Genomic DNA, 24,104 nt, shown 5'->3' on the forward strand with positions numbered 1-24,104 from the left:
CCCAGAGCAAAAACATATCACAAGGCTCACCTTGGGATTGCAGCCTTGCACGCTAGCCAGTCTAAGAGAACAGGAAACTAAAATGAGCAGAGGCAAAAAGGGCACGCACATCCTCTGTGCTGCCAGAAGGCCCCTCAATGTGTAGAGGGAATGCAGTTCCCCCTGCAGGAGCATAACCCAAAGCTGCTCCATGCTGGACAGCAGACCATGGCACACAGTAGAGACTCCCAGTTTTGCCATCCCTGCTCCAGCCAGAGGGGAACAGGAGCCTGTGAGGCATATCAACCTTAATGTAACCACCCCACACCCTCAGTTTGGCTGTTCCCCAAGTGCAGGTAACAACAGTGATGACAGCCACAGCATAGAAATATCCTTAATATAATTAGGTGTGGGGCCTCCCCCCTCCCAACCTCACACATACAAATGAGCAGGGGGCGAGCCCGCCTGCCCAGCCAGTCCCTGCTGTGCAGCCTCCCCTCCGCAGGGCCGTGCCGGGGAGGAGTGGGCAGCCTGGCTGCAGTGCAGCAAAGAGCAGTCTGTGCTGGGGCAGTCCTGTTCTGGGCCCCCCCTCCCCACCTCCTGCAGCCGGCATTCCCATCCCCTGTGAGGGGGGAGCATGCTGGGGGAACAAAGATGCTGACACCGAGATGCGGCCACCAAGTCTAGCTGGGGAGCGTCCCGAGTAGGTTAAGTCTAGGTGGAAGGTTATTCTATGAGCTGTACTGCAGCAGCAGGGCAGGGAAGACGGGGGCTTCCTGGTGGGGAAGAGCTGGTCCAGGCAAACCATCCGCATTCCTGGTTGGGTGCTCAATAGTCTGCTGTGTACTCTGTGCCATGCAGCCCTCGGCACAACAGCGTGAACTCCTTCACCATCTCCTTCACTCGCCGCTTGTTCACACGCTCTCTGCTAACACAGAGGGAGGGGACAGATGTGAGGCAGGTGGGAGGGACAGCAATGCAAGATACTGCAGCTGCTGCAGCACAGCACTGGGGACACCAACCTAAGGATCTGCTGGCTGAAGGTCTCTTTCTGCTCGGGGCTGACGCGGGCTGAAGGAAAACCATCCTGCTGCATGGCCTCCTTGATCCAGATGCTTAGGTAGCTGAAGCAATGCTTGTTCAAGGCAAAGAGGATTTCTGCAAAGTGATCCATGAGGCTGCGGGAGGCCTGGCCACCGACACCCTGTACAGAGCACACAGATCCTGTTAAACCATGCACCAGGGGACTGAGCTGAGCTCAGTGCTTGCTGCCCCAGCATCACGCCCAGTGCACCCACCCATGCCAGCACCACTCACCTCCAGTACCGCCTGCAGCAGCACTTTGCCATTCTCATGTACCACCTGTCCCACAGGGGCGATCTCCCCGCAGCGTGGCAGCAGCTCTGTCTGCAACACAGCATCCAACCCAGTCAGTGCCAAAGCACTGCACAGCTGCTGCCCTGTGCAACTCACAGCCCTGCTCCTGCTCTGCTTGGTGGGCTGTAGCCACTCTGTGTATCCCTACGATATGCAGTCCCAATGCATCTGAGGAAGCCAAGATACTCACAAAGAAGCCACAGGATGCTTTCACTGTTGGGGCTTCAGGGAACTTGAGGGAAAGGACACCTGCAGACACAAAGCACTCAGGTGAGCGGCCAGAGCTCTCAGACACCATCCCAAACCAGCACCAGTCCCCAGTCCCTGGCTGCTGTGTTCACAGAGCTGCAGGAGCAGCAGGCTGGACTCTGCACAGGGATGGTGAGCAGGTGCCTGTGTGTACCATGTGCCCACAGTACTCACCACACTGAAATACTGCCTTGACATCCAGGTTGCTGCAGAGGAAGAGGTCTGGCTTCCTTTTCAGAGCCTGCAAGGCACACAGACAGACAGAATAAACACAGCCCTGCAGCAGCAGCCAGGAAGGCTCCAAGGATCCAGGCGCCCCAGACAGCCTCTGCCTGGATGCACACTTACCTGGGCACATGCATGGTAACAGCAGATTCACACAGTACAGAAGGAAAACGGTCGCTTTTCTCCCCAAGAAAACACCAATCATACATCCAAAGGCCATTTGCATTTGGGGAGCTCTGACCCCAAGACATGAGGATAGATACTCAGGTGGTATATGCACAAATGCTTCAGACACAGACAGAGGCATCCTGTCCCAGAACAGGCAGAGGCAGTGCTCCTGGGACACAGGTGTCCCAGCATATAACAGCCCCTGCTGGCTTGGTCCTCTCACTGCCAGTGTTCATGAGGTCACAGCCATCAATTTCAATGACACACATTTTGTTTGACTCCAGCCTAGGCCAACAACTTGCTCTGCTCTTGCTGCAGGGCAGTAGAGGGAACGAGATGCTGAAACTGCTTGGCAATTCACGAGCAGCAGGTGCGAGACCAAAAACTTTGGGTTTATTCTGCCACTTGGTGAGCCCACCAGTTGCTGTGGCTTAGCTACTCCACCACTGCTGGGAACAACCTGAGCTCTGGCACAATAGGACCACTGCTGGGCTTGGTCCCTGCTATGCCAGAACAGGGCAGTACAGGACAAAAACATTTCAGCCTGTTCCTGCTGTTCCATGGGTGGGTTTCTGCTTGCTGTTGGCTGGCACAGGGGACAACAATCATACATCCTGTCCCACTGTCACTGCAACAGTGGGAACAGCAGCCACAGCTCTTCCCAAGAGTCTGAGAGCCAGGAGTGGAGTCTGTTTCATGGGCTGAGCTGCATGCTACCCTCCAAACTTGTTCCACAGTGTGAAAGCATGGACAGCCATCAGCCAGCAGTGCTCAGTGCCATCTGCCCACAGCCACCCAGCCCTCCTGGAGCCAAACAGACTTATGTCCCCCTTCTCCTCTAGGGAAAACCCTTGGCCACTGGCCCCTTGCAGGGAACATAACTGGACAGCAGGAAGCTTGGCAAGTTTCAGGGTTACCCCTTCTCCTTTCTGACTCTCTGTATCACACGCTGCAAGAGATGAGACAGATTGGGCACAAAAGGCATTGTATACCCAACAGAGGTGGTGCAGCCACTGGGAACTGCTTGCCTGCTAGATGCAAGCAGTGGCCTTCGCTGGAGAGACAAGGGGCTGCATTATGCCTGTGTGTGTATATACAGCCTGTCCCACATGCTCACTGCAAGGACAGCCTGCTAGCTGGCTGCGCACCCACTCCCTGCTCTGCTGCAGTCTGCTCAGCCCCATACTGGACAAACACACACAAGATATGTTGTTATTTCAGTCCATTAAAGCCACCTGGCTGTCCCCAGCAGCATACTGCCAAGGGTGCCTGGCTCTGGTGCCACCACGCAGTCATCAACTCCTCCATTCTGCAAAGCTGTTCAGCTGGCACAAGTCTTCCAACATGCTCAGGTTACCAAATCCACCTACCTGCATGGTGTTTCTCCTAGCCAACCTGGCCTGCAGTAGCCAGAGGTGTCCAGGCACTCCTGTGGGCCCTCTGCAGCACCTGCTCCTGGCTTGGTGAGTACCATGAGTGAATGTGCTCTGATACAAGAGGACTCCTTCCTGCAGGACATCTCCACCAAGGGAGCACAGCATGCGAGCTCAATCCAGGCATGTGTACACATCTAATGCAGACAGAGATGGAAACGTGTGGAGTTGCTCCACGAGGAAGCCACACTGGGTAGGCACAGCTACTTCTTCTCAGTAGAATCTCACTTCTTCATGGGGCTTCTCACAGCTCATCTGTCCTCCATGTCTCTTGCCAGTGCAGCTCTGGGATGAGGACAGGTCTGTAGACGTTTCACACTGGAAACATCCCCCCTGTCCTCTGCAGTGGGTGCTGTGGAGGTAGGTCTTGCAGGCTGGACAGCATGGTTCTCCTCTGTGGAGCTGGGTCACCCTGCAGAGAGGTCTGAAGAGCAGCTCTTCTGTACCTGGGGACATGGGAGGCCACCAAGCTCCGCTCCTCCCACAGCCAAGGGATAGTATGTGCTGCACAGCTGGTTCCTGCAGTGCTCCAGAGCACTCTCCTCACGTCCAGGACCAACATATCTTCCCTAAGTATACACCTGATAGAGTAGAACCTCCAGCTCAGGAAGGAACACTGCCTCAGGAGGTAATAACCATGCACAGGCAAGGAGGAGCTGGAGGACAGTGCATGGGCAGGCAAAGAAAGTCCCACATCTTCTTCCCAGCGAGGCACATTCTGCCCCTGGAGACACTGCCAGGATGCTACAGAGGTCCACAATGGTGGTGAACTGCATGCCTTTGGGTGGAAGCTCTGGCAGCCACTGGGGAGGTGAACTGGAGAGTGCTGTTCCCACAGCCTGCGGCACTGCCTCCAGCCAGCAGCTCCTGCTGGACATGAAAACTATCCTGAGCCAAGAGCCAACATAAGCTATCATGGTTTGGAGATCGTGCAGCCTAGGAAGAGCCAGGCTGTGGTGTGCACTCCACCAAATCCTGTCTCAGGATGACCACAAGCATGCACAAGTGGTACCTCCTGGTTGGAAGCCAGGCAAGAACTCACAAACACATCACTGATGCTCCTCGCTTCGTCCTGCGCTCAGCCTGGCCACCCCAAAGGGTGCCAGCACAGCTCAGCAAAGGCTTATGGAAGACTGGTTAATTTATACTTGGTTATGAGTACTAAGAATAACTCCAGGGACTCCAGTATCCATACGACATTTGATTTAAACCAGCATGGTCTTGTGATCTGCCAGACATCATCGGGAGCAGATCACAAATTAACACATTGGCAAAGTCACCAGCTGCACAAACTGGGCAGACTCAGCTTGCAGTTGAGCCCAGATAAATATGCCAGAAAGTCAGCTGAGATCTTAAGTCACACACTGACAGCTCCCTGCACACTCATGACTGAAGGCTGATGTGCAGGTATCAGAAGTACGAGCAAGCAGGAGACAGAGGGACACGTCCCTTTTCTTCGCAAGGCTGGCAAGATGGAAATAACTGGCTGGAACTCCAGTATCCACCTCATAAATTCACAAAAAAGACACAGAGTGATGCAAGACCTAGGGAGGACAGACTCTAGAAACAGCTTTATGAAAGCAGAACGTGTTGGTGAGACTGGATGCACCTCTGCTATCAGGCATCCCCTGAAGTCCTGAGAGCCAGGATTTCATTTCTTGCTTATCATTCTTGTGTTTCACAGTACCCTGCTGGGTGCTCAGCCCTGGGAGAGCCACAGACTCAGGGAGGGAAGGAAACCTTAGAAGGAGTCCCACATGTGAGTGGAGAGGAAGGGCATAGGGAGTTTTTGGTCTCTGTGAGGTTGCTGGAGTAAAAAGCCCAAGGAAACATGGGGTCTTGGGCTGCTGTTGGAGGTGGTGGGCTGGCAGCATGATTGTCACCAGAAGGAGAAGGATCCCAAGCTAAAGAAGAACTCAGTACCTCCCAAGGACACAGCAAACAACCTTGGAGGAGTCTCTCTTGGAGGGGTGCCTAGTCCCTCACTCCCCAAGGCAAGATCACCTCTTGGTGCCCTCCAGGAGCAATGAGCTTACTGAGAATCCTGTAAGCCCTCCTACAGCAGCTCCCCAGGCGACCTGTCAATGCTTCCCCTTGCTGTTAGCTACACCTCCTACCGTCTAACCCAAATCCTTTTCCATGACCTCCTCCCATTACTGTTTGTTGCATTCAAAATAAACGAAGGGCTGTTTATCCATGCCTGTGGCCTCATGTTTTACACATCTGAAGACTCATGCATCTCCTCTAGTTTTCCTTCTCACCTTCTGCTGATCTTTCTGGATACCATTCCCTGTGCTCTCTAGTCTGGATCTACAGAAGCGTTGTGCTGGAGCTGAGGCCTCACCTGTCTGAGCAGCAGGGAAAGACATCTTCAGAAACCTCACATCCCATTCACCGAGCTTCAAATCCCATTCACCGATCCTCAAATAATGTTCAAAAACTTGTTAAAAGTCTCAAGACTGGTACCAGAAAAATATGCAAATGCTTCCTATGATCTCAATTATTTTATGTCTATTAACAGGAAAAGTGGGGAAGAAAATGCTACAATATGGTTTGTGAGATGAGATTCACAAACAGGATCTGCAGTTCAAAGTGTGATGTATGGACACAGGTGGGTTGGTGATGAGCTGTCCCCTCACCAGCCCCAGGCCTGCTCCATTCTACAGGATGGGCACATGGCCAAGCAGCCATCAGAGGAGTCAGAGCAACAGCCTCACTCTGAAAACAAGCTGGACCCAGCCCAGCAGCCTGTCTTGGACAGTGGTCAGACACTGCATACCCTCAAGGAGTTTATCTCCCATGAACTTAACATGCTTCACACAGTCAAATGTGGACACTATAGGAAAGAAGCAGAAAGTGACTTTGCCAGCTCCCACTTCACTACCAGCAGCTCTTATAGGGGACATGACTTCAAGGACGCCAGGCTCTGGAACACACAAGGCTCCTAATACCCCAAACAGGTGTATATACACACACGCAGCACAATGCAGACCCTGACTACCCACAGCCAGTAGCATCAGAAGTGCCACTGCTGCTTTGCCAAGCAAACAGGACTTCGCACCAGGAGCTCCACGCTGTAGCCCCATGGAGAGCCTCAGCACAGCTGCACAGCCACGGCCCCACAGACACTGTCCCCTTGCCATCACCCTTGCACCAAAGGGGACTGGCAAGCGACTCCTCCCGACACAAACCATGGCTGCATGCCATCAAACTGGCGGCACAGGAGCTGCAGCCACCACCCCGAAACGCTGCCAGGGCATGGTGGCACCCGGGCTCCTGGTGCCCCCACAAGCAGGTTGCTCGTCCCGGCAGAAAAGATGGTCCAGAGCAGGACCTGGTGGCCACGCAGCACAATGCCAAGCTCAGTAAGGCTGCAGGAACAGCCAGCCAGGTCCGCCTGTCCCAGCTCTGCAGGATGCATCGCAGGGCAGGCAGAACAGTAGGACCACAACCCCTTTATGCTCTAATTTTCTGGCCCCCCCCCCGAGCATGACCGTGGCAGCAGCCCAAAGCCCCTGGAGCTGGCTTCTGCTGTGCCCCCAGGCCAGGCAAAGGGGTGGCAGCTGGGGGCTGCCCCGTGAAGGAAGGCACTGCCCTGGGGATGGTGCGAACCCAGAACTAAAGGAGAATGTTTTGTTTTCAACTTCCACGGAAACAGATGGAGAAACTCGATATTCAACTAAAAGGAAAAAAAAAACGTTGTCAACAGAAAGTTAAAAATAGGTTTAAATTGAATTAAAAAGAGAAAGAGAGAGAACAGAAAGTGAATGAATAAGAAACTAAAACACACCTGTGCCAGGAGTTGCATAAATGAATCAACAATATCAGGATGATCCCTGGGCCCTAAAATATAATAAAGATGTAACTTAAGAGAAAAATCATACAAACAGCAACTCAACATCATATAGTTATGTGATACAGAAAGAATTTACAAGTGAAAACAGGAGTGTAAGGGAGAAGGGGTGTGTAGGAGAGGGGATGGGCAACATGAGCAGCTTGAAGCAAGTTAAAGAAACAAAACATACAAAAAAATCATGAAACTTGGAGAACCCAAGAACAGAAAGAAACCGCAAAGGAAAGGGTCTGAAGCCCCAGGGTCTCCAGCTAGCACCTGGGTGCTGCAGAGCCAAGGAGGAGATCTTCGTGTCCTTGGGGAGGAAGAGGAGGAGCAGGGGCTAGCTGGGCACCATCTCCACAAGGAGAATTAGAGCTTTTGCATTGTGGGGACTGAGCGGGTGTCTTCAGAGCACCGTTTGGTCCTGGAAGATAACTGCAAGTGAACGACAACACCTCAGCAAATGCTCGGCAGGCCCAGCCGGGCTCAGGCGTGCACATGCTCGACATCAGCGCCAGCTGCACGGGAACCCCTGGCACAGCCACTCTCCCACCCCGTTACCCAATGCTCCTCGAGACTCACATCCAGAGACCAACCGGTGCCCAGAGGTGTCCATGCCAGCACCACTCGCCCTACCTTGCCATCTTACTCCCTGCATGGACACGTCTCAGCCCCTGCAGGCTCATGCCTCTCACCCTCTCCTGCCGTATGGAGAGGAGCCCAGGGGTGGGAGCGCAGCCTGGGGCACACAGCAGGCTGCCCTCCTCAACCTTTCCTCCTGCCAGTGTTCTTGTTGCTGCTCAAATGCAAGGCAGGAGGACCTGCACGAACACACACCCATGCCACTGGCACAAGCAGGGACTTGAACTTGGGGTAAGCCTGGCTCACTCGTCACCCATTCAAGTGACACCGGAGTATGACAGGATGTGCTCAGAGCATGGTGTGCCAAGGAAGTGAGGGCCTCCAGCATTCCCCACTCTCTAGAGGGCTCTGAGCCCTGGGCTGGGGGAGGCATCGTGTTACCTACTGATAACGTGAGAAGCTCACGTAACTGGGATGTTGAAGGACCTAAGCCAGCAGCTCCAAAGGGTACTCATCCCTGTCACGGGGTGAGTCACCAGGAGGCTGGTTGGAGCTGCGGTGTGGAGGGGCCTGTCCTAACCCCATTAACCTTTCATAGCAAGGAAGTAATGCAGGCAGCGAGCCAGACACGAGGCCCTGCCCTGAGTGAAAATACTGGACACAGCAGGGTCTGAAAAAGTTTTGCAGACGTTCATCCACATGGCTTGCTGCCTATGCAAGGCCTTGACTCCTGGCCACTATAAGCACCACTGGTCCATGGACAAACCCCAGGACCTTCTGGTAAACATGCAGCCAAGCGGGCCTGGGCTCCTGCTCTAGCCTGGAACACAGCACCCAACCCTGGTGCAGCAGTGGGGCTGCCACCTGCATTGCCAGCCCCGCACTGGGGATCCCCATTTCCACTGCCCTGCAGGGAAGGAACCCACCTTCCAAGGGCTGGGATGAATCCAAGACAAAGAGATGGCCCCATTAGCTTAGCTAGGAGTGAGAACAGCCATTCCTGGAAAGACGCCTCCAGAATCCATGCATGCAACAGCCTGACAACAGCCCCAGCACAACAAGGAGTTAATCACACATACCTTGCTGGAAGAGGGTCAGCGTGACTGAGGTAACAAGCAAGAAGAGGGCCTTGATGGGGGGGAAGTGGGCAGGCTCGTGAGCAAAGATGTGAACCAGCTGCAAGAGACAATGGAGAAGGACTGAAGCTGCCCTGTACCCTTCCAGCTTCCCCTGGACCCGCAGCCCTGGCATGTCCACGTGGTCCTTACCTGTCGTGTCAGGTCGATGGCAGAGGCCTGGGGAATAGTGCTGTACATCTGCCCCAGCATCTCACACAGCTGGGGCACCATGGGAGCAAAGTCATCCAGGAGGGTCTTCACAGACTTCTCAAAGATGGCACAGACAGACTGAGGTGGGAGAAGAGAGACAGCATGAGTAACAGTGACGGAAGACCTCTACCTATGAGGCAGGGCTTGGCAGAGCAACAGGCACGGAGAACAGTCAGGAAGAGGGCTCGTATCTGCTCTGGTAATGACACCCTGCTCTGCAGCACATGATGACAGAATCAAAGAAATGCTTGAGGTTGGAAAAGAATTCTGGAGGTCATCTGGTTCGACATCTCTGCCCAACCAGGGACACCTAGAGCAGATTGCACTGGATGCTCCACTGCTGCTCTCAGATATTGGGATAAGGCCTTCCCCCAGTGCCAGGAATGAGTTGCTTATCTGGACTTTACTGGGCTGAGTGAGATGGAGAAATGACAGCAGAGATGACACAGGTCCCAGGTCAGAGCAGAGCTCCTCTGTTAGGGAACACAAGCATTTGGTAGCCCCAGCTTTCATTCCTCTGCCTCTATAACTGGAGAAGAGTAGGGCTCACTGGGGAAAAAGATGGACAATAGCCAGATGATGCTGGTGGCAACAAGCAGCACTGGCCTGAATAACCCAGAAAGTGACCCCTATTACAAAGGGGTCTCATCACTCTGTTTCCATCCATTGCCATCCACTGTTCAGACAAGGGAAGGCACAGGCAGAGCAGTAACATGAGGATCCCGATTACCTCCACCACCTGGGCATCATTCAGCCACTTGCTCAGGACCTTCTGTATGAGCTGAAAGACCTGCTGCAGAACAACCACCACCTGGGAAGAATGAGAAGGATGAAAAGAATTGGTCTCAGAACACTGGCGACAGGAGGTCCAGCGCTATCTATACACGGCCTGGATGCACGAACTACCATCTTCATGACACGCACTGCATTCTCCATTCACTCCCCTTACTGACTCTCCTGCCACCAGCCACGAACAGTGGGGCATATGACTTGGCAAAGAGCCTTGAACTACTGCTGTACTCACTGGGTTGGGTCCTTGCTGCACTGGCAGCTTCTTGACCTCAGTGCTTTCGTGGTCGTCGTCATGATGGCTGATATCCAGGGTGGTGAACAAGTTGGAGAGCAGCCCCAGAATGTGGATGATGGCCAGCTTGTTGGAGGGATTGGGCTGCCAGAGAAAATACAGGCAGAGTGTGACACAGACTGCATTGCTCAGCACTGGTCATGCCCCTGTGATCCTGTGGAGCAGCATCTGCAGAAGCAAAGTGCTAGAGAGAAGCTCTCTGCAATGAGTCCTTGTCTTTCCTCTCTACCTCCTGGATGAACCAAGAGTCCTTCCACCCATCCTTCCTAGTAGAGAAATCCTGGAGGATGCTCACGAATGCCATCGCTCACTCCAACAGAGAGCAAGTCAAGACAGCCATCACTGCGGTGGCATGTAGGACATTACACAAAAGAGGACAACATAGGAACAAAGTGTGGGCCCCACACCTAGGGTGGCAGCTGCTGATCCAGACAACACACAGCTCGCAAGAGCCAAGGAGCTCTTGGTGACGAGTAGCTGTAAGGGGCAAAAAGCCCACAACTCAGTCTGGTTAGTGGGATACTGCTTGTCATTTCTCTGCCTGTGTTGGGGTGAGGGGAAAGACCACCCATGTTCAGGAGTGCTGCTTTGACACACCACCCCAGGGACATAGCCAACAGAAGCAGCCCTGCAGGAGGAAGGCAGCAGCACAAGGGCACTCACTGTTTCATCAGCCAGCTTCTCCAGCTGCTGGATGTAGGGAGTGATGAGGGAGTGCAGGTTCTTCAGGATCTCCTCCACTTGCAGCGCAGAGAGCAGGAAGCCAAGAGCCTGCATCAGCCACATGCACTGGCTTGTCTGGGTCAGAAAGAGACACAAGCAGCACGTCACTACCCTGCTGCTGGCACTGCTCTGAGACATCCCTGCCAGCACCACCCACTCTTTGCACAGAGCTGTCTCAGCCTCTGTGGAGTCAAGCATCCCCCCTCTCCTGTTTGCAGGGGCCATGTCCCCATGCTCTCATTCCTTCTTTTTCTCTCCAAGACATGCCTGCAGCTGTTATCCCTGCATCCCTGGAAGGAACTGCTAGAGTTACACCTCTGTGGGAGCTTCCCTCTTTGAGGATATACCCCTACAGCCCACATGCAGAGAAATCCCTAAGATTAGCAGAGCAGTGGGTGGCTGCCAGCAGGTATTCCTGGCCACGCCAAGCTGGCTGCATTGCTGAGCTTTCCTCCAGGACAGCCTAACAAATGGTGGCATCCCTCACATATTCTCAGTGAGCACAACTAAAGGGCATGGAGTTGAGCAGAACAGCCACGAGTATGAGAAAGTGCCTCTTACCTTGTGAATCTGCTTCATCAACACCTCCTACAAAAGGGAAAAGGAGAAAGAAAAAGGAGAATGAGTGCTGCAGAAAGCCTTCTCCCTTCCAGGGACAGGACTGAAACAGAAGACAACTAGCAGCAATTTGAGGACAAGCAGCATACAGCTATGCACAGGCAGGGAGCAAAATTCTCATCCTGCAGTAATCTCTTCCCCATGCACCTTACTCAGCTGCCTGGGAGGGAAACCCTGAGATCAGGCAGGCTTTGCAGCAGGATGACTTGAGTAGGGCTTGGTTCTCCCAGCAGAAAGGAGCAGGGGACCCACCAGAATTAACCCTTCACTGACTTCAACAGCCAGGCTGCAACAGATGCAGGAAATGCTCTGTTAGATCAGGCCAGCAGGTCTTCTAACCTGGGGCTCTGTCTCCAGCAGTGGCAAAAGAAGTTTTCCTGAAGAAGGTGTGAAATAAAACCCTTTCCGCAGCCCTCTCCCCTTGTATTTGCCCAGTACCTACCATCTGGAGCTGTAGGCTCCTCGCTGTTTGCCCACAGGGGAAGGAAAGAGTGTCCCTCAGGCTCAAGACCTCCCTGCTCCCATGCAGATCCAGCACCTCCCTCAAGCCCAGTTCACCTCCTAATGCCTCCTAAATGTCATGGGACTCTGAGCCCCATCTGTCCCAGATCTCAAAGCCAAGAAAGCCCACGGGACAACTGTGCATTCATAGGAGGACACTGGGTTCCTACTGTCCCAGGGACTGTACAGACAACAGCTCCCCACACCAAGCAAGATATCCTGAGCTGCTGCTTCACTCCCTCTAATCCAAACAGAGGAAAGGGCTGCCATAGAGCTGTCAGCTCCCAGCTCTCACCTGCGACACAGCCACGATGTTGGCGGCATACGGCGGCAGGTCATACTTGCACTCCCGACAGATCTTCTTCAGGGTGGAGACACTGGAGATGGAGAGCTCAGGGTTGCCCAGAGCCTGGAGCACCAGCGGCAGCACGTTGTTAATCATGACAGGGTGATCAGCCAGCCACTCTGAGAGGGCTCCTGTGCACACAGACAGGGTCAGACCATGTTGCAGCAGCCAGACCCTCGGTCCTCATACAGTGGGCTGCTCAGTTTGCTTTCTACTGTTGTGGAAAGAAGGATGGGCATGCAGGGGAGGCAGGGAGCTGTGCAAAAGCAACCTTGGATGGATTCTTCCCACCCCAGCCTGCGCATGAGCAAGAGCCTCACCGATTGTGAACATGACCGTGTCGGCCAGCTGCACGTTGCTGATGCTGATACGGGGGATGAGGCCGATCAGCCCTGGCACCACATCAGAGTAGTTCACATCAATGGTCTCGGCAATGGACTGGAAACCATACAGTAAGGCCTCCGTGTGCTGGGGTGAGGGAGAGAGACAGAGCCATTTGTTAGACCCCAGAGCCATCCCCCAGCCCCTGCCCTGGCACTTGCTCAGGAACCAGCAGCAGAGACCAAGGATGCTGGGAGCGGGGAGACAGTTGCATGGGCAGAGCCAATAGGCACACCAGGCTTCAGGACAGGGGACATGGCCCACCCCAGACCAGGGTGTCACCAGGGTATAACAAGGCAGTATTTTAGCCACCAGAGTCCGATAGCAATGGCTAGCTGATGGGGATGCCAAGATGAACAGACACATGCCTACTAGCCTGTGGGACAGAGGACCCCGTGCTTCCCCTGCACTCACTCTGCTCCAGGCTCTGCATCATATCTCAGCATTGCACTCTGCAGGCTCTGACAGCAAACCTGGGTACCCCACACAAGCCTCTCCTCTGGTCAAGGGCTCATGGTGACCAGCAGAGTGGTAATGCAGAAAGGATAGGAATCCAGCATTTCTGCTGTGCCACAGCGGCACAAGACACAGAGTGGTAAAGGACCAAGGTCAAACTCCAGCTTGCCTCTGGCTCTAAGGACAGGGATGCAAATGAAGAACCATTTCAACAGGCTCTTGAGAGCCTGCATGTCAAGGAGATCATATTTCTCATCTCTATTCACATTCCTTCTTGCTCCATGGAAAGAACAGCCCCCTCTGATGCTCCCCATGGGGCAGGCAGCCAGCAGCCTGGTGCCCGACTTGCTCACCTGCCACGTGGATGGCTGCTCTGTGTTGGTCAGGAGACGTCCCAATTTGTCATAGAGGCTGCTTAGGAGCTCAGCACCCAGCATCTCATACACGTACATCAACGTGTCAGAGATGTCCACCCTGTAGAGAACATGGAGGTTACCAAATGCTGCCCAAGCCCAGACATGCTACAACCCAAAGGCAGGTCTGTGCCCTGCTCCTGCTACCCAAATAAAGAAGGGCCTTGGCTGCAACCGCACCTGTATATCCGAAACTGCTCCTTCTCATCCGACGACCAGAAACCGTACTCCTCATCGGAGGGGAACTGGGCTTTGTGCAGCAGCACATCCACCAGCTGGAAGTAGACAGGCCTGTACACCTGCTGGTACACAGCCTGCTTGTCCGGCTCAAAGGAGAGGATGTCATCCTACGGTGGGAGGGGAGAAGTCAAGTGTGGAAGAGATACCAGGGGTGGCAAAGCGAGCCCCAAGGCCAATATTCCTGAGCTTCCTCCTGCTTTTGGCTTAAGCCTTTGGTCACTGACCTGTAGCGTGTACCAGAAGGTGAGTGTCAAGGAACTGGTGGTTTCATTGACAGGATAGTGCCCAGGGATGCCCGTGCAGAACATGATCATGTTGACCAGGGCTAAGAAGCTCTGCCAGTGCTCCACCTGGTCCAGCAGTGCCCTGGGGAGCAGAGAGCACGGTCACACAAGCACTGCAGGTGTGGTGATACACCACGGGCAGAGGGACAGCACTCACCGGGAGTGGTTCTCCCCCAGGGCCACAGCAATGCGGCAGATCCCGTGCGACGTCTCCATGTCCCCGCTCTGGACCGCCTGGCGCAGCTGCTCCTGCAGCCCCAGCACTGGGGGGATGAGCTTCAGGAGGGTGTTCACATACCTGCAAGCACAGCCTGATCAGTGCCAGGTGTTGTCTGTAGCAGCAGTGTCCACCCCGCCTGACAACTCCGAGAGCTCCCAGCCACAAAGCTGCATTGTGGAGCAGGACACATCCGTGAGGCTTTACTGCTCCACGACCTCTTCTTCCAACTGGTGGCATGGCTGGGAGAACACCAGCAGCTGAAGCTCCTGGAGCCTTTGTAATCACTCCGCATCACTTCTGCCATCACTCTGCATTAGCCCCGTGCAAATCCTCCATCACACCAAGGCTCCACGACACTCCTCTCAGCACACCTGGGCCAGCAGTGGTTTGTCACTGCCGCAATCAGCTCCTTGGGCAGCTCTTTGGGTTTGTCACCTCCGTGCTCACATCCAGAGCTGCCACTGGGAACCTGTATGAACCCAGCAGGGGCTCCTCCTGCTGCAGGATCCATGCCACCGCATGGCCCCAGCCCCCTCTACTGGCTGCATCCCACAGGGCTCCCCTGATCTCCCTTTCCAGGCAGCCTCGCTCACATCAGCCTCCCCTCCTAAGCGATTGTAACCAAGGCAACGAGCAAGGAGGCAGGGAAGGTGAAACGCAGCCCAGGGCCCCCGGAGAGCGGCTGTGCTGGAGGCTCATCAGCCGGCTGTCAGTTACCTGCCCGGCGAGGCGTGTTATCTGGAGCTGCAGCTCCCTGCCGCACAGGAGCGAGGCTGCAGGGAGCAGGAGGCACTTGCAGTGCCAGCCCTCCCCTGGGGAGCACGCAGCTGATGGCACTAAGAGCTGCACGTCCATCCCACTGCAGCAGGCTGTCCTTGTTCCTGCCGCTCATTAGCAGTAAATGGATCTATCAGCTGCCACCGGCAGAGGGACAAAGCCATGCTGGTGGCAGCAGCTCACAGCTCTGGGCCAGCAGAAGATGTAAGAACATCTCCACTGGAGCTCCTGCACTGGGCTGCACTGCGAGGGCCACCTCCTCCTTCTCTGCCCCCCTCCTCCTGGAAAAAGCTCCTGGGGAAGGGCTGCTGAAGCATTAATCAATTCCAGGTCTCTGGAGCATTGTGAATGACGTACACAGCAGTGCAGGAACACAGTGCTATGGCGCGGATGGAGAACACGTCAGTCACACAGTGACATCTCCTTACCTATTCCCCTTCCCCTCCTGCCATCTGTGTAGTTCTCCTGGGCAAGATTTGCTATCTCTGTATTTAGCAGCTGAACTGATATTTATGTGAGTCTGCCCGGTCATTTCCCAAACTTGTGCTTCCTCTCTGGGACCAGCAACTCCTGCTCTTCCCACAACCCTCTCCAACCCTTACCAGAGAGAGACCACAGCACGGTGCATGGGAAAAAGCCCCTGTGACCAGCTGAGGGGAGACATGGGCAGCTTATGTGGAACAACCTGATTCCTCATGACCCAAATCTAAGCCAAGTCCTCACCAAAAAAAAAACCAAAAAAGCCACAACCTATTATGCATCTGCTTCTAATGAGGCTCTCAGAAAGCTCTTACAGTGAAATCCCTCTGTAGGGGTCCAGTGCCAGATGCTGAGCAGCGCTCTGCTTCTTTCAGGTGGTGCCTGGTGCTCCACAACTTACCCCCTCCATTAAGCCCCCTCCCCACTCTCCACCACCACCCAGTGCTGCAGCTCTGCTCCAGCATGCGCAGCCCGGCTCTCTGACCCGCTTAGCCTGAGGATAATCTTCAAACGAGACAGAAAATCCAGCCCAAGTCTCTTCTGCCAAAGAGATGCAACAAAACCTTGGTGCCTGCCCATCTGTGACTCAAGAGCCCTACTGCTCCAGAAAGCAATAGTGTGCATCAAGGGCCTGCAGCTGCCAGCTCCCAGTGCATCCCAACAGAAGGACAGCATCCAGCCTTGGAACAAACACCTCGTAGGCAGGGAAACAAATCTTGTCCTCCTTTTGCAGGAGCACAACGGGGGAATCCAGGGACAAACCCAAAGCACAGGTTGGGTGGCAGGGGGCAAGGCAGCAGGACGGCATCAAGAATGCTCTGTGAGGCAGGGAGCAGGCAAAAGACTGGGGAGGAAGAGAGCAGCTGAAAAGCAGTGTGAGCCTCTGAGACTGTCAAGAAAAGAGACAGAAAGGTCGGGAGCCTCCCTCGGGGGCTTCAGGAGGAGCTGGATATGTTGTAGCTGAGCAACAAAGGCAGAAGGCGGGACTGCTGGCACTGGGGTGAGCTCAGGGGGTCCCTGCCCCTGGCTCTCTCTTGAAAAGACACCCAGGACCTCAGCAGGGAGCAGAGCCCTGCTCCAGCCAGCCCCCCCGCAGCCAATGTCCCCACTGATGCGGCCAGCCGCGCCACACGCTGCCTGGCAGGGCAGCTTGGTGACAATGGCCCCACTGTCCCCATATTCAGAGAGGGGGGAGCTCTGCCATCAGTGACAGAGCTGCCTGGGGGGAGGACAGGATGAAGTGGTGGGGTGAGCGCCCGACACAGAGCAATGCATCAAAATCCTCTTTGCATGCTGACACTGGTCATGACCAGCAGCAGCACCTCTACCATTGCAGAGCACATCTCCATGGATGCCAGAGGCAGTCAGCCAAGGCAAGGATCAGTGCCGGCATTTGCAGCAGCATCCGCACCGCCGCAGAGGGTTGGAGCCTGCGTGATGCAACACTCAGCACAGCTTCAGCTAAGCCCTCCTCTTGGCGGGGATGGAAAAGGTTGCTAAGCAGCCAGGAGATGTGGCCGAGGGAGCAGGAGGAGATGCACTTTCTCTTCTATGGGCATCGGTCCTAGGAGCCAACAGCAACTTGGACAATGTAGCCAAGCCAACGAGCTCAGAGTCCCATTGCACTGAGCTGAAGGACCACCTCTGGGCAGCCACAAACAAAGGCTGAGCACACAGCTGGACTGAGCTGCTGGAGTCAGAGGTAGGGAGAAGACAGCCAGGTATGGTTTTATTATCACTGCATCAGATACGCTCCTTGGTTGAACCTGAAGCACAAGACAGAGAAGCATCTCTGGCTGCAGCCAGGCCAGCTGCCCCCACATCAGGGCCACAGAGCCCAGCACAAGGAGCCAGAGAAACAAGCATGCCTGCTGGAGAGGGGCTGTGACTGCGCCCTTACTGCTTGAAGGAGGGCTGGGGATCCCGGGTGCTGCTGCTCAAACCTGGTACAAGCAGTGCTCAAATCACATGTTCTGGTCCCCACAGCATGCCAGGCAACCTGTGAGCAGCACCGCTATACTAGCCCATCCCATACCCCTGGGAAAGCTCTCTAGCATGGTGGGCAGGAGCAATAACATGCAAAACACAAAGATGCCCACTAGCCAGCTGTGGTGCAAAGCCTTGCAGCACCAACCGTGTGAGACCAGCAGAATACAGCTGTTTATAACCTCTCCCTCTTCCAAACCATCATTATCTCCAGGGCCAACAGTAGCTAGAAAATGACTGAGGTTTCTCCTGCCTATCCCATTCTCCTGTAGATGCCCGGGAGCAGCATGTAGGAGGAGCTGCCCTTACCTCTGGGCATCCGGCTGGGAAATGGCATTGACAACCGCCTCTACCGCTGTATCAAAGAGCTCCGGGTCCTGCAGGGAGGTGAAAGCTGCTTGGATCAGGTTCTCGCAGTCCATCAGAGGGATCTCCAGCTGGACCCAGCTGGAGAAGCACTTCAACACCTTTTGCTTGATGAAGCCCGGAGAGTCCTGCTGCTGCAGCAGCTGCTCCAGCAAGGGGAAGACAGAGCCACACTCCTGCGCCAGGACGCTGCGCACCTGGCCCTTGCGGTACTGGGGAAGCCGGCTGGTCTGGAACTCCTCAGGCAGCACTGTCAGCAGCTCCAGCAGCGCCAGGCAGCGTGCCCGCCCGTCCACGTTGGAGTCCTCGGCCTGGAACATGCGCACCATGTCAGCCACGGCACAGGGCCAGGCCTCGGGCATCATGCTGAGCGCCAGCGAGGCCAGCGCCACGCACAGCCTGGTCAGCACGATCTTGGAGCCACCGGCGAAGCGAGTGATGTGGGTGAAGAGCTGGGACTTGAGGCTCTCGTACTGGTCGGCCGGGATGTCGTTCCAGTAGCGGGAGATCTTGATGTGCAGGGCGCTGGCGCCGAAGTACTGGATCTCGGGCACCTTGTCCATGTTGAGGAGCAGCCAGCTGAAGTGCCAGGCCTGTGGGGACACCTGCGCCTGCATCAGCCATTTTTGAGCCAAGTTCTTGTTCTCGATGTTGGGGTCGTAGTACAGCTGGTGGAGAGCCTGGAAGAGAGAGCGAGCACCTCAGGACAGCCAAGGAGCACGGCCCTGTCCTGGGCCCAGAGGAGCACAAGGACAGGGCAGCCATCAGCCCACCACAAGGCTGGGTGGAGATAAGACCCACAGCAGCAGGACCCACAGAATGTCCTCCCTTCCTTCCCACTCTGGAAATTTCTCTTCATGAGACATCTTCCATCCTCTCCTTCACCCTGCTGGGGCTGCCAGGAGGTGCCTGTGGTAGGCCAGCCCAGAAGCCACACAGCAATGGTGGCCAAGCCCTCCTTGCCTCTGCCAACACAAGCAGCTGCAGCACCACTGCCGAAGTTTCAGTCTGTCAGGTTTTATGCAGGCCTGGAAAACCACAGTCAATAAGCTCAGGGATTAATCTCTGCTCCAAGTCCCTTTGAAGTGCTCCCAAGCCCGCCCAGCCACAGCTGAGCCGGGAGCTGGCATCAAATCCTATAGCTGCCACCTGGGATGGTCTGAGGCTGCTCACTCAGCTTCCCTGCATGGAAGAGAACAGCACTTACCAGTGAGAGATCTAGTTATGGCTTTGCAGAGCTCAGTGATTCACATGCATAGCCCTGCATCAGCCACGAGGCTTTATTCTCAGAGGACCATCCTACAGAGCGGGCAGGATGGGCACAAAGGAGCAAGGAGAATGGTGCATGGCTTGGAGCAGAAGAGCATTCCTCTACACGGCTCTGCAAAAACCAGGAAGAGATGTCTCTGCCCAGCATCACCACAGCACAGCACAGTCCCACCTCGCTCCTCCAGTAGCAGGACCCAAGGGACAGAAGTCAGGCAGTGCCACCACAAGGACCAGCACATGAAGGGAGCAGAAACCACACCTCACAGAACTCCATCTTCTAGCAGTGAGCTCTCCTGCTCAGCACAGCACTGCTCAATTCAAATCATCAACTGCATGTCCCAGGAGCATGGAGCAGGGATGGCACTCATCAGGATACCATGAACCTAATATAAGCCAGGGCATGAGTTCAGCAGGTGGAGAGGATTTCTGGTAGCCCCATCCTGGCTCCAGATCTCAAATATCTTCCTCCTCCCCCTTTGAAAGCTCTCTCAAATTCTTGTGTGGTTCTTGGACCCAGGAGAGGATTTAAGCCCTATTTTTAAGCACGCAAAGCTGGCAGCCTAGGGCACAAGAACACGCTTCCTAAGCGAGCGCTTGTACCTCGTGCTGCTTCCCAGCACAAGAGCACAGAGCATGACAAAATGGCAGGAGCACTGCAGAAAGGCACTGCCTGGGACACTGTGAAACATCTCTTTTTAAGACTAGGAGGGGGAAAATGAGGACAACCTCTTCATGAGAAAGCAGAAGGTTATGAATAGTCTGGAGGACAAGGCCAGCCATTGGCAGCAGTGCCCCCCATCACAGAAACAACTCACCTCATTACCAAGCAGGACCTGCAGACATGCTAAAAGTTCAGCTGCTTTTGGGGCCAGGAACCTGGCCCCCATCTACACATAAGCCAGCATCCTGCTCCACCACTGCAGCCCGAATCATCCTGCAGCAGGGCTCCAGTCCCAACCATCTCCTCCTCACATTATCTTTGTCTTGTTTGCTTTGTCAAAGCTTGCTAGCTTGCTTCCCAGCAACCTCACTTGAGACTCACAGAGACATTACATTAGGAGGTACAACTTGCAGCCGTGCCTCATGGACCTCCAATTCAGTATGAGGCTTCAAAGCATGCAACATGTTAATTATTCAGACTGTGAAGGGTGTCATGCTGCAAGCTGCTGGAGGGCAGAAGAATATTCTGGAAGAACATCCCTGCTGGCTTCCTCACTTCCTCCTCTTGTCCCCGAGCATCCTTACACAGACAGGAGGCAGTGTGGTGGCTCACCTGGGTGGCCTCTGGCTTAGGATGCCCCCCTGTATGCTCTGTGGGGCTCTGCATAGTACAAGGAAACCCCCAGAGGATCCTCGAGGATGGGCGTAAAGACTAAAATCATGCTCTGCAGGAGGCATCTGAACATGAAGCATGCTCATCCCCAGCAAAAAAAGGCAGAGACCTCCTTCTGCAGCAGCTTTTGGCACCAGCTGCTGCTTGACTTGCACTCCAGACATCACTGTGCCAGCCAGCACTCAAGCCCATAAGGAAGCACTGAAGATGACGAAGGGAACTCAGTGCCAGGAGAGAGAAGCAGAAGGCATGAAATTGGGCAGCGACAGCTAATGGGAAGGCTTTGTGCATTCTGATTTGGAAGCCTGGCTGACACCAGACCTGCCTTTTCTGCAATTAGACCTGTAACATGAGACCTGGTAAACAGTCAGGCTGTCAGCTCTGCCCTTTGGCCAGAGAATGAGCTTTCTCCAACACCATCTCTGTGTGGCTGAAAATAATTCAGGCTTGTTATTATGGGCCCTCCCTGCTCTAAAAAGCAGTGGTCAGAGCCTTGTTGGACTCCAGCTCCCAGAGTGGTGTCAGCCACCGGAGAAGCTTGCCCACAGCATCACAGCTCCCGCTTGGTCCCTCTGGGAGGCACGGTGGGGAGCAGCCTGAGCATTGCTCCTGCCAAGCACAGACAATGGATATCAGCTCACACCGTGGCACCAGCAAGGAAGAGAAGCTGCAGCAGCTGCTCCAAGCCCAGCACCAGTGTAGGCCCAAGCAGAGCACAGAAACAGCATGTTGCCCTGTAAGTTCAGAGTGCCAAATGAAAACAGGCTCTCACCAGGAGCCGGTGCCCAGCAGAGAGGTGCCATCAGCACCATGTGCAGGATGCCAGGATCCCATGAACCGAGTGTGCTGCCTGCTGCTCCCCTGCAGAGACACTGCATCTCCAGAGGCTGATTTGCTGCCAACAGAGGTAACCAAGCAATGAAAACAGCCCATGCACATGGACATGCACATGCACATGTCCAGCACCCAGGGCAGCATCATCATTTCTTAGCCTCCTCCAGCCGCGGTGCTTCCCTCTGCAGCCTCTCGCCCTGCTTTCCAGCCATACACTCGCTCCAGGCCTGCAGCAGCACAGCCATTACTCTGTCGCTGCCGAGCGCAGGGAACATCAGCCCGCCTCCCCCCGCACAGCCGCCATCCTCCCCCCAAAATGGCAGGGGAGCCTGAGCAGAAAGCAGCCGCCTGCTGAAGCATGGAGGATAACAGATAGGAAATAAAGCCGTGTGTGTTCCTCCCTCCCAATATAAACGTGCTGCGGCTTTGGCCGCTCTTTACCCCCAGCCTGGCAGAAGAGGCGATGCTGCAGCCTCAAAGCAGTCTGGGCTGTCCTCCTGCTGCTTAGTGGCAGTTATCTCCTGGCAGAGAGCAGTGCGGTCCCCAGCCCAGATACAGACATGGCAGCCCTGAGCTCACCCTGCTCTGTGCAAAACCCCAGGGCAGCTGCCACTGCCAGCAGTAGTGGGGCCTTGAGGTTGCACGAGCAATGGCTGATCAGCACTTGGAAAGAGACTCAGAATGCAGAGTCAAGGTTGAGCTGCGAGGATGGACCCTGTTCTTCACTTCTTAGCTCTTCTCACTGCCCCAGGAACCAGCTCATAAGCACTTAGAGAGGCTCCCAGTTCCTGTGCCACCCCTGCACTGCAGGTCACTGATGACCAGAAGCTCTGTGATAGTGAAGCACAACACAGCAGAGCGGTGGAAAGCACAGTGTGCCTCTGTTTGCCCAACATCATGGCACAGGAAGGAGCAAAGTATTCAATCAGGGTTGGTTCTGAGGGGAACCTACTGTCTGCAGCAAAGATCTGCTTTCACAGCCAACAATATGACTCCTTTCTTCCTTCAACTTTACAGGAACGTTCCCCCTTCAGCCCCTAACATCCTCACAGGCACTGCTGCCCCATCAGCCTCAGCATCTCCCAGGGGCAGCCACCAGAGCCATCCCTGGGCACAGGGGCCGTGTCACCTTCTGCCTATGGCAGGATGCCACACACCATGGGGACCTGGAGATGCTCTGACTTCTGCCATGGGAGCTCACCCACCCCTCTCCCCACTCCCACCCCAGTGCTCACAGCGCCTGACTCAGCGCCGAGCCAAACCCTGACTTTAATCACTATTCAGTGTTATTAATAGAGCCGTGCACAAAATCTGAGAGGCAGAGAAGCCCAGGCCGGCAGAACATCATTTATTTGTCAGTACCAACTCTGACAACGCGGCTCTGCCCACCACCCTCCCACCAGCCCAGCCCCCAGCAAGAGACCAATTCTGCCCTATTTGTACAAGAACTCCCCACCTGAAATGACACAGGGAGGGCTCCTTGGCGCTCGGCCTCTGGGTTCCTACTGCTCCCACCCTGCATTTTTCTCTCTCCATTCCCATGGCCAACAGCTGCATCTCCTGCAGATGTCAAGGCGATGGTAAAGCTGAGGCTGTGAGGGCTCAGGGAGGGGGATGGGAGCAGAGCATCCTAGAGGGCATATCTGCCCGCTCCCATGCCTCGCTGCCCCCCGGCACTGCCCACCCTCCCGTGCCAATGCAGACAAAGGCGCAGTCAGTGCCTGCTGAAGCAGAGGGAGGTTGGAGGCAAAACGATCCTGCAGCCCTGCCTGCACACGGATTAAGCCACAGAACGTAGCATTATTGTGGCGTTTTGCACACAGGGGCTAATGCTTGGGGCTGAGCTCTGTGTTGCTAGCAGGGGGATGCGGGCTGTGACACCTGCAGCCACAAAGGCAGACGGCACCCGGCACCGGTGTGACACATCCCCAGGCCAGCAGCGATGGGGCCAGCCCCTGTGATGCTCCCACCGCCGTGCCGCGGGCAGCGTTTTGGCAGGAAGCTCCGTTCCCGTGAAGGCAAAACGAGGGCTCCGGGATTGCCTCGCGCTGCCCGGGAACCCGCAGAGGGTCGAGACGCTGGGGAGCTGCGGGGGGCTGCGCTCCTCACTGCGCGCCCTTCACCGCTACGCCCTCAGCCTCCATCACTCCCAGCATCGCCCAAGGGAAGCCTTTCCTCCCCGGGCGCCCTGCTCGGTCCCCAGACAGATTCGGGTTCCCAGCAGCCTCCCGCATCCCCAGTCTCAGCGGCCCCGGTCTCTCTGGGAGCAGCGCAGCCGCAGTGGGGCCGCACGGAGCGGGGTTCGGATGGCACCACCGCGCCTCGCACCCTCCGAGAGCTCTCCCCCACCAACCCGCGCTCCAGCCCCAAAGGATGCTCGGCACAGCCCTGCCTCCCGCTCCCATTTCTGCCTCATCATCTCCCTCCCTCGGGCAGCGGGCACGGCGCGCACCGCCCCGCCGCGGCCACACCGCGGCGGGAGACCGACATCGGTGACAGCGTCACCGCGCCGCGCCCGATCCGCCGCCCCCAGCCCCGCGCTCACCTTTTCCACGTTCTCCACGGTGAAGTCGAGGCCCTGCGGCGGCGGCGGCGGCGCCTCCGCCCTCCGCTCCAT

General features: G+C 55.6%; 1 protein-coding gene across 1 annotated transcript; it reads right to left on the reverse strand.

The window, feature by feature from the left end:
* Positions 1–807: 807 nt before the first annotated feature.
* Positions 808–24,104, reverse strand: IPO13 (importin 13; the record flags this gene model as incomplete). The annotated part of the gene is made up of 20 exons (XM_079535214.1): positions 808–904; positions 1,002–1,183; positions 1,297–1,386; positions 1,547–1,605; positions 1,780–1,846; positions 7,222–7,274; positions 8,928–9,024; positions 9,117–9,254; positions 9,907–9,987; positions 10,201–10,344; positions 10,924–11,058; positions 11,545–11,571; positions 12,398–12,579; positions 12,769–12,916; positions 13,639–13,759; positions 13,879–14,045; positions 14,163–14,304; positions 14,380–14,520; positions 17,995–18,731; positions 24,033–24,104. The coding sequence occupies 20 exons, from the start codon at positions 24,102–24,104 to the stop codon at positions 808–810; spliced, it is 2,880 nt and encodes a 959-aa protein (XP_079391340.1).

The sequence above is a fragment of the Tetrao urogallus genome, assembly GCF_951394365.1.
Source record: "Tetrao urogallus genome assembly, chromosome: 5".
In the NCBI taxonomy this organism is placed as follows: Eukaryota; Metazoa; Chordata; class Aves; order Galliformes; family Phasianidae; genus Tetrao; species Tetrao urogallus.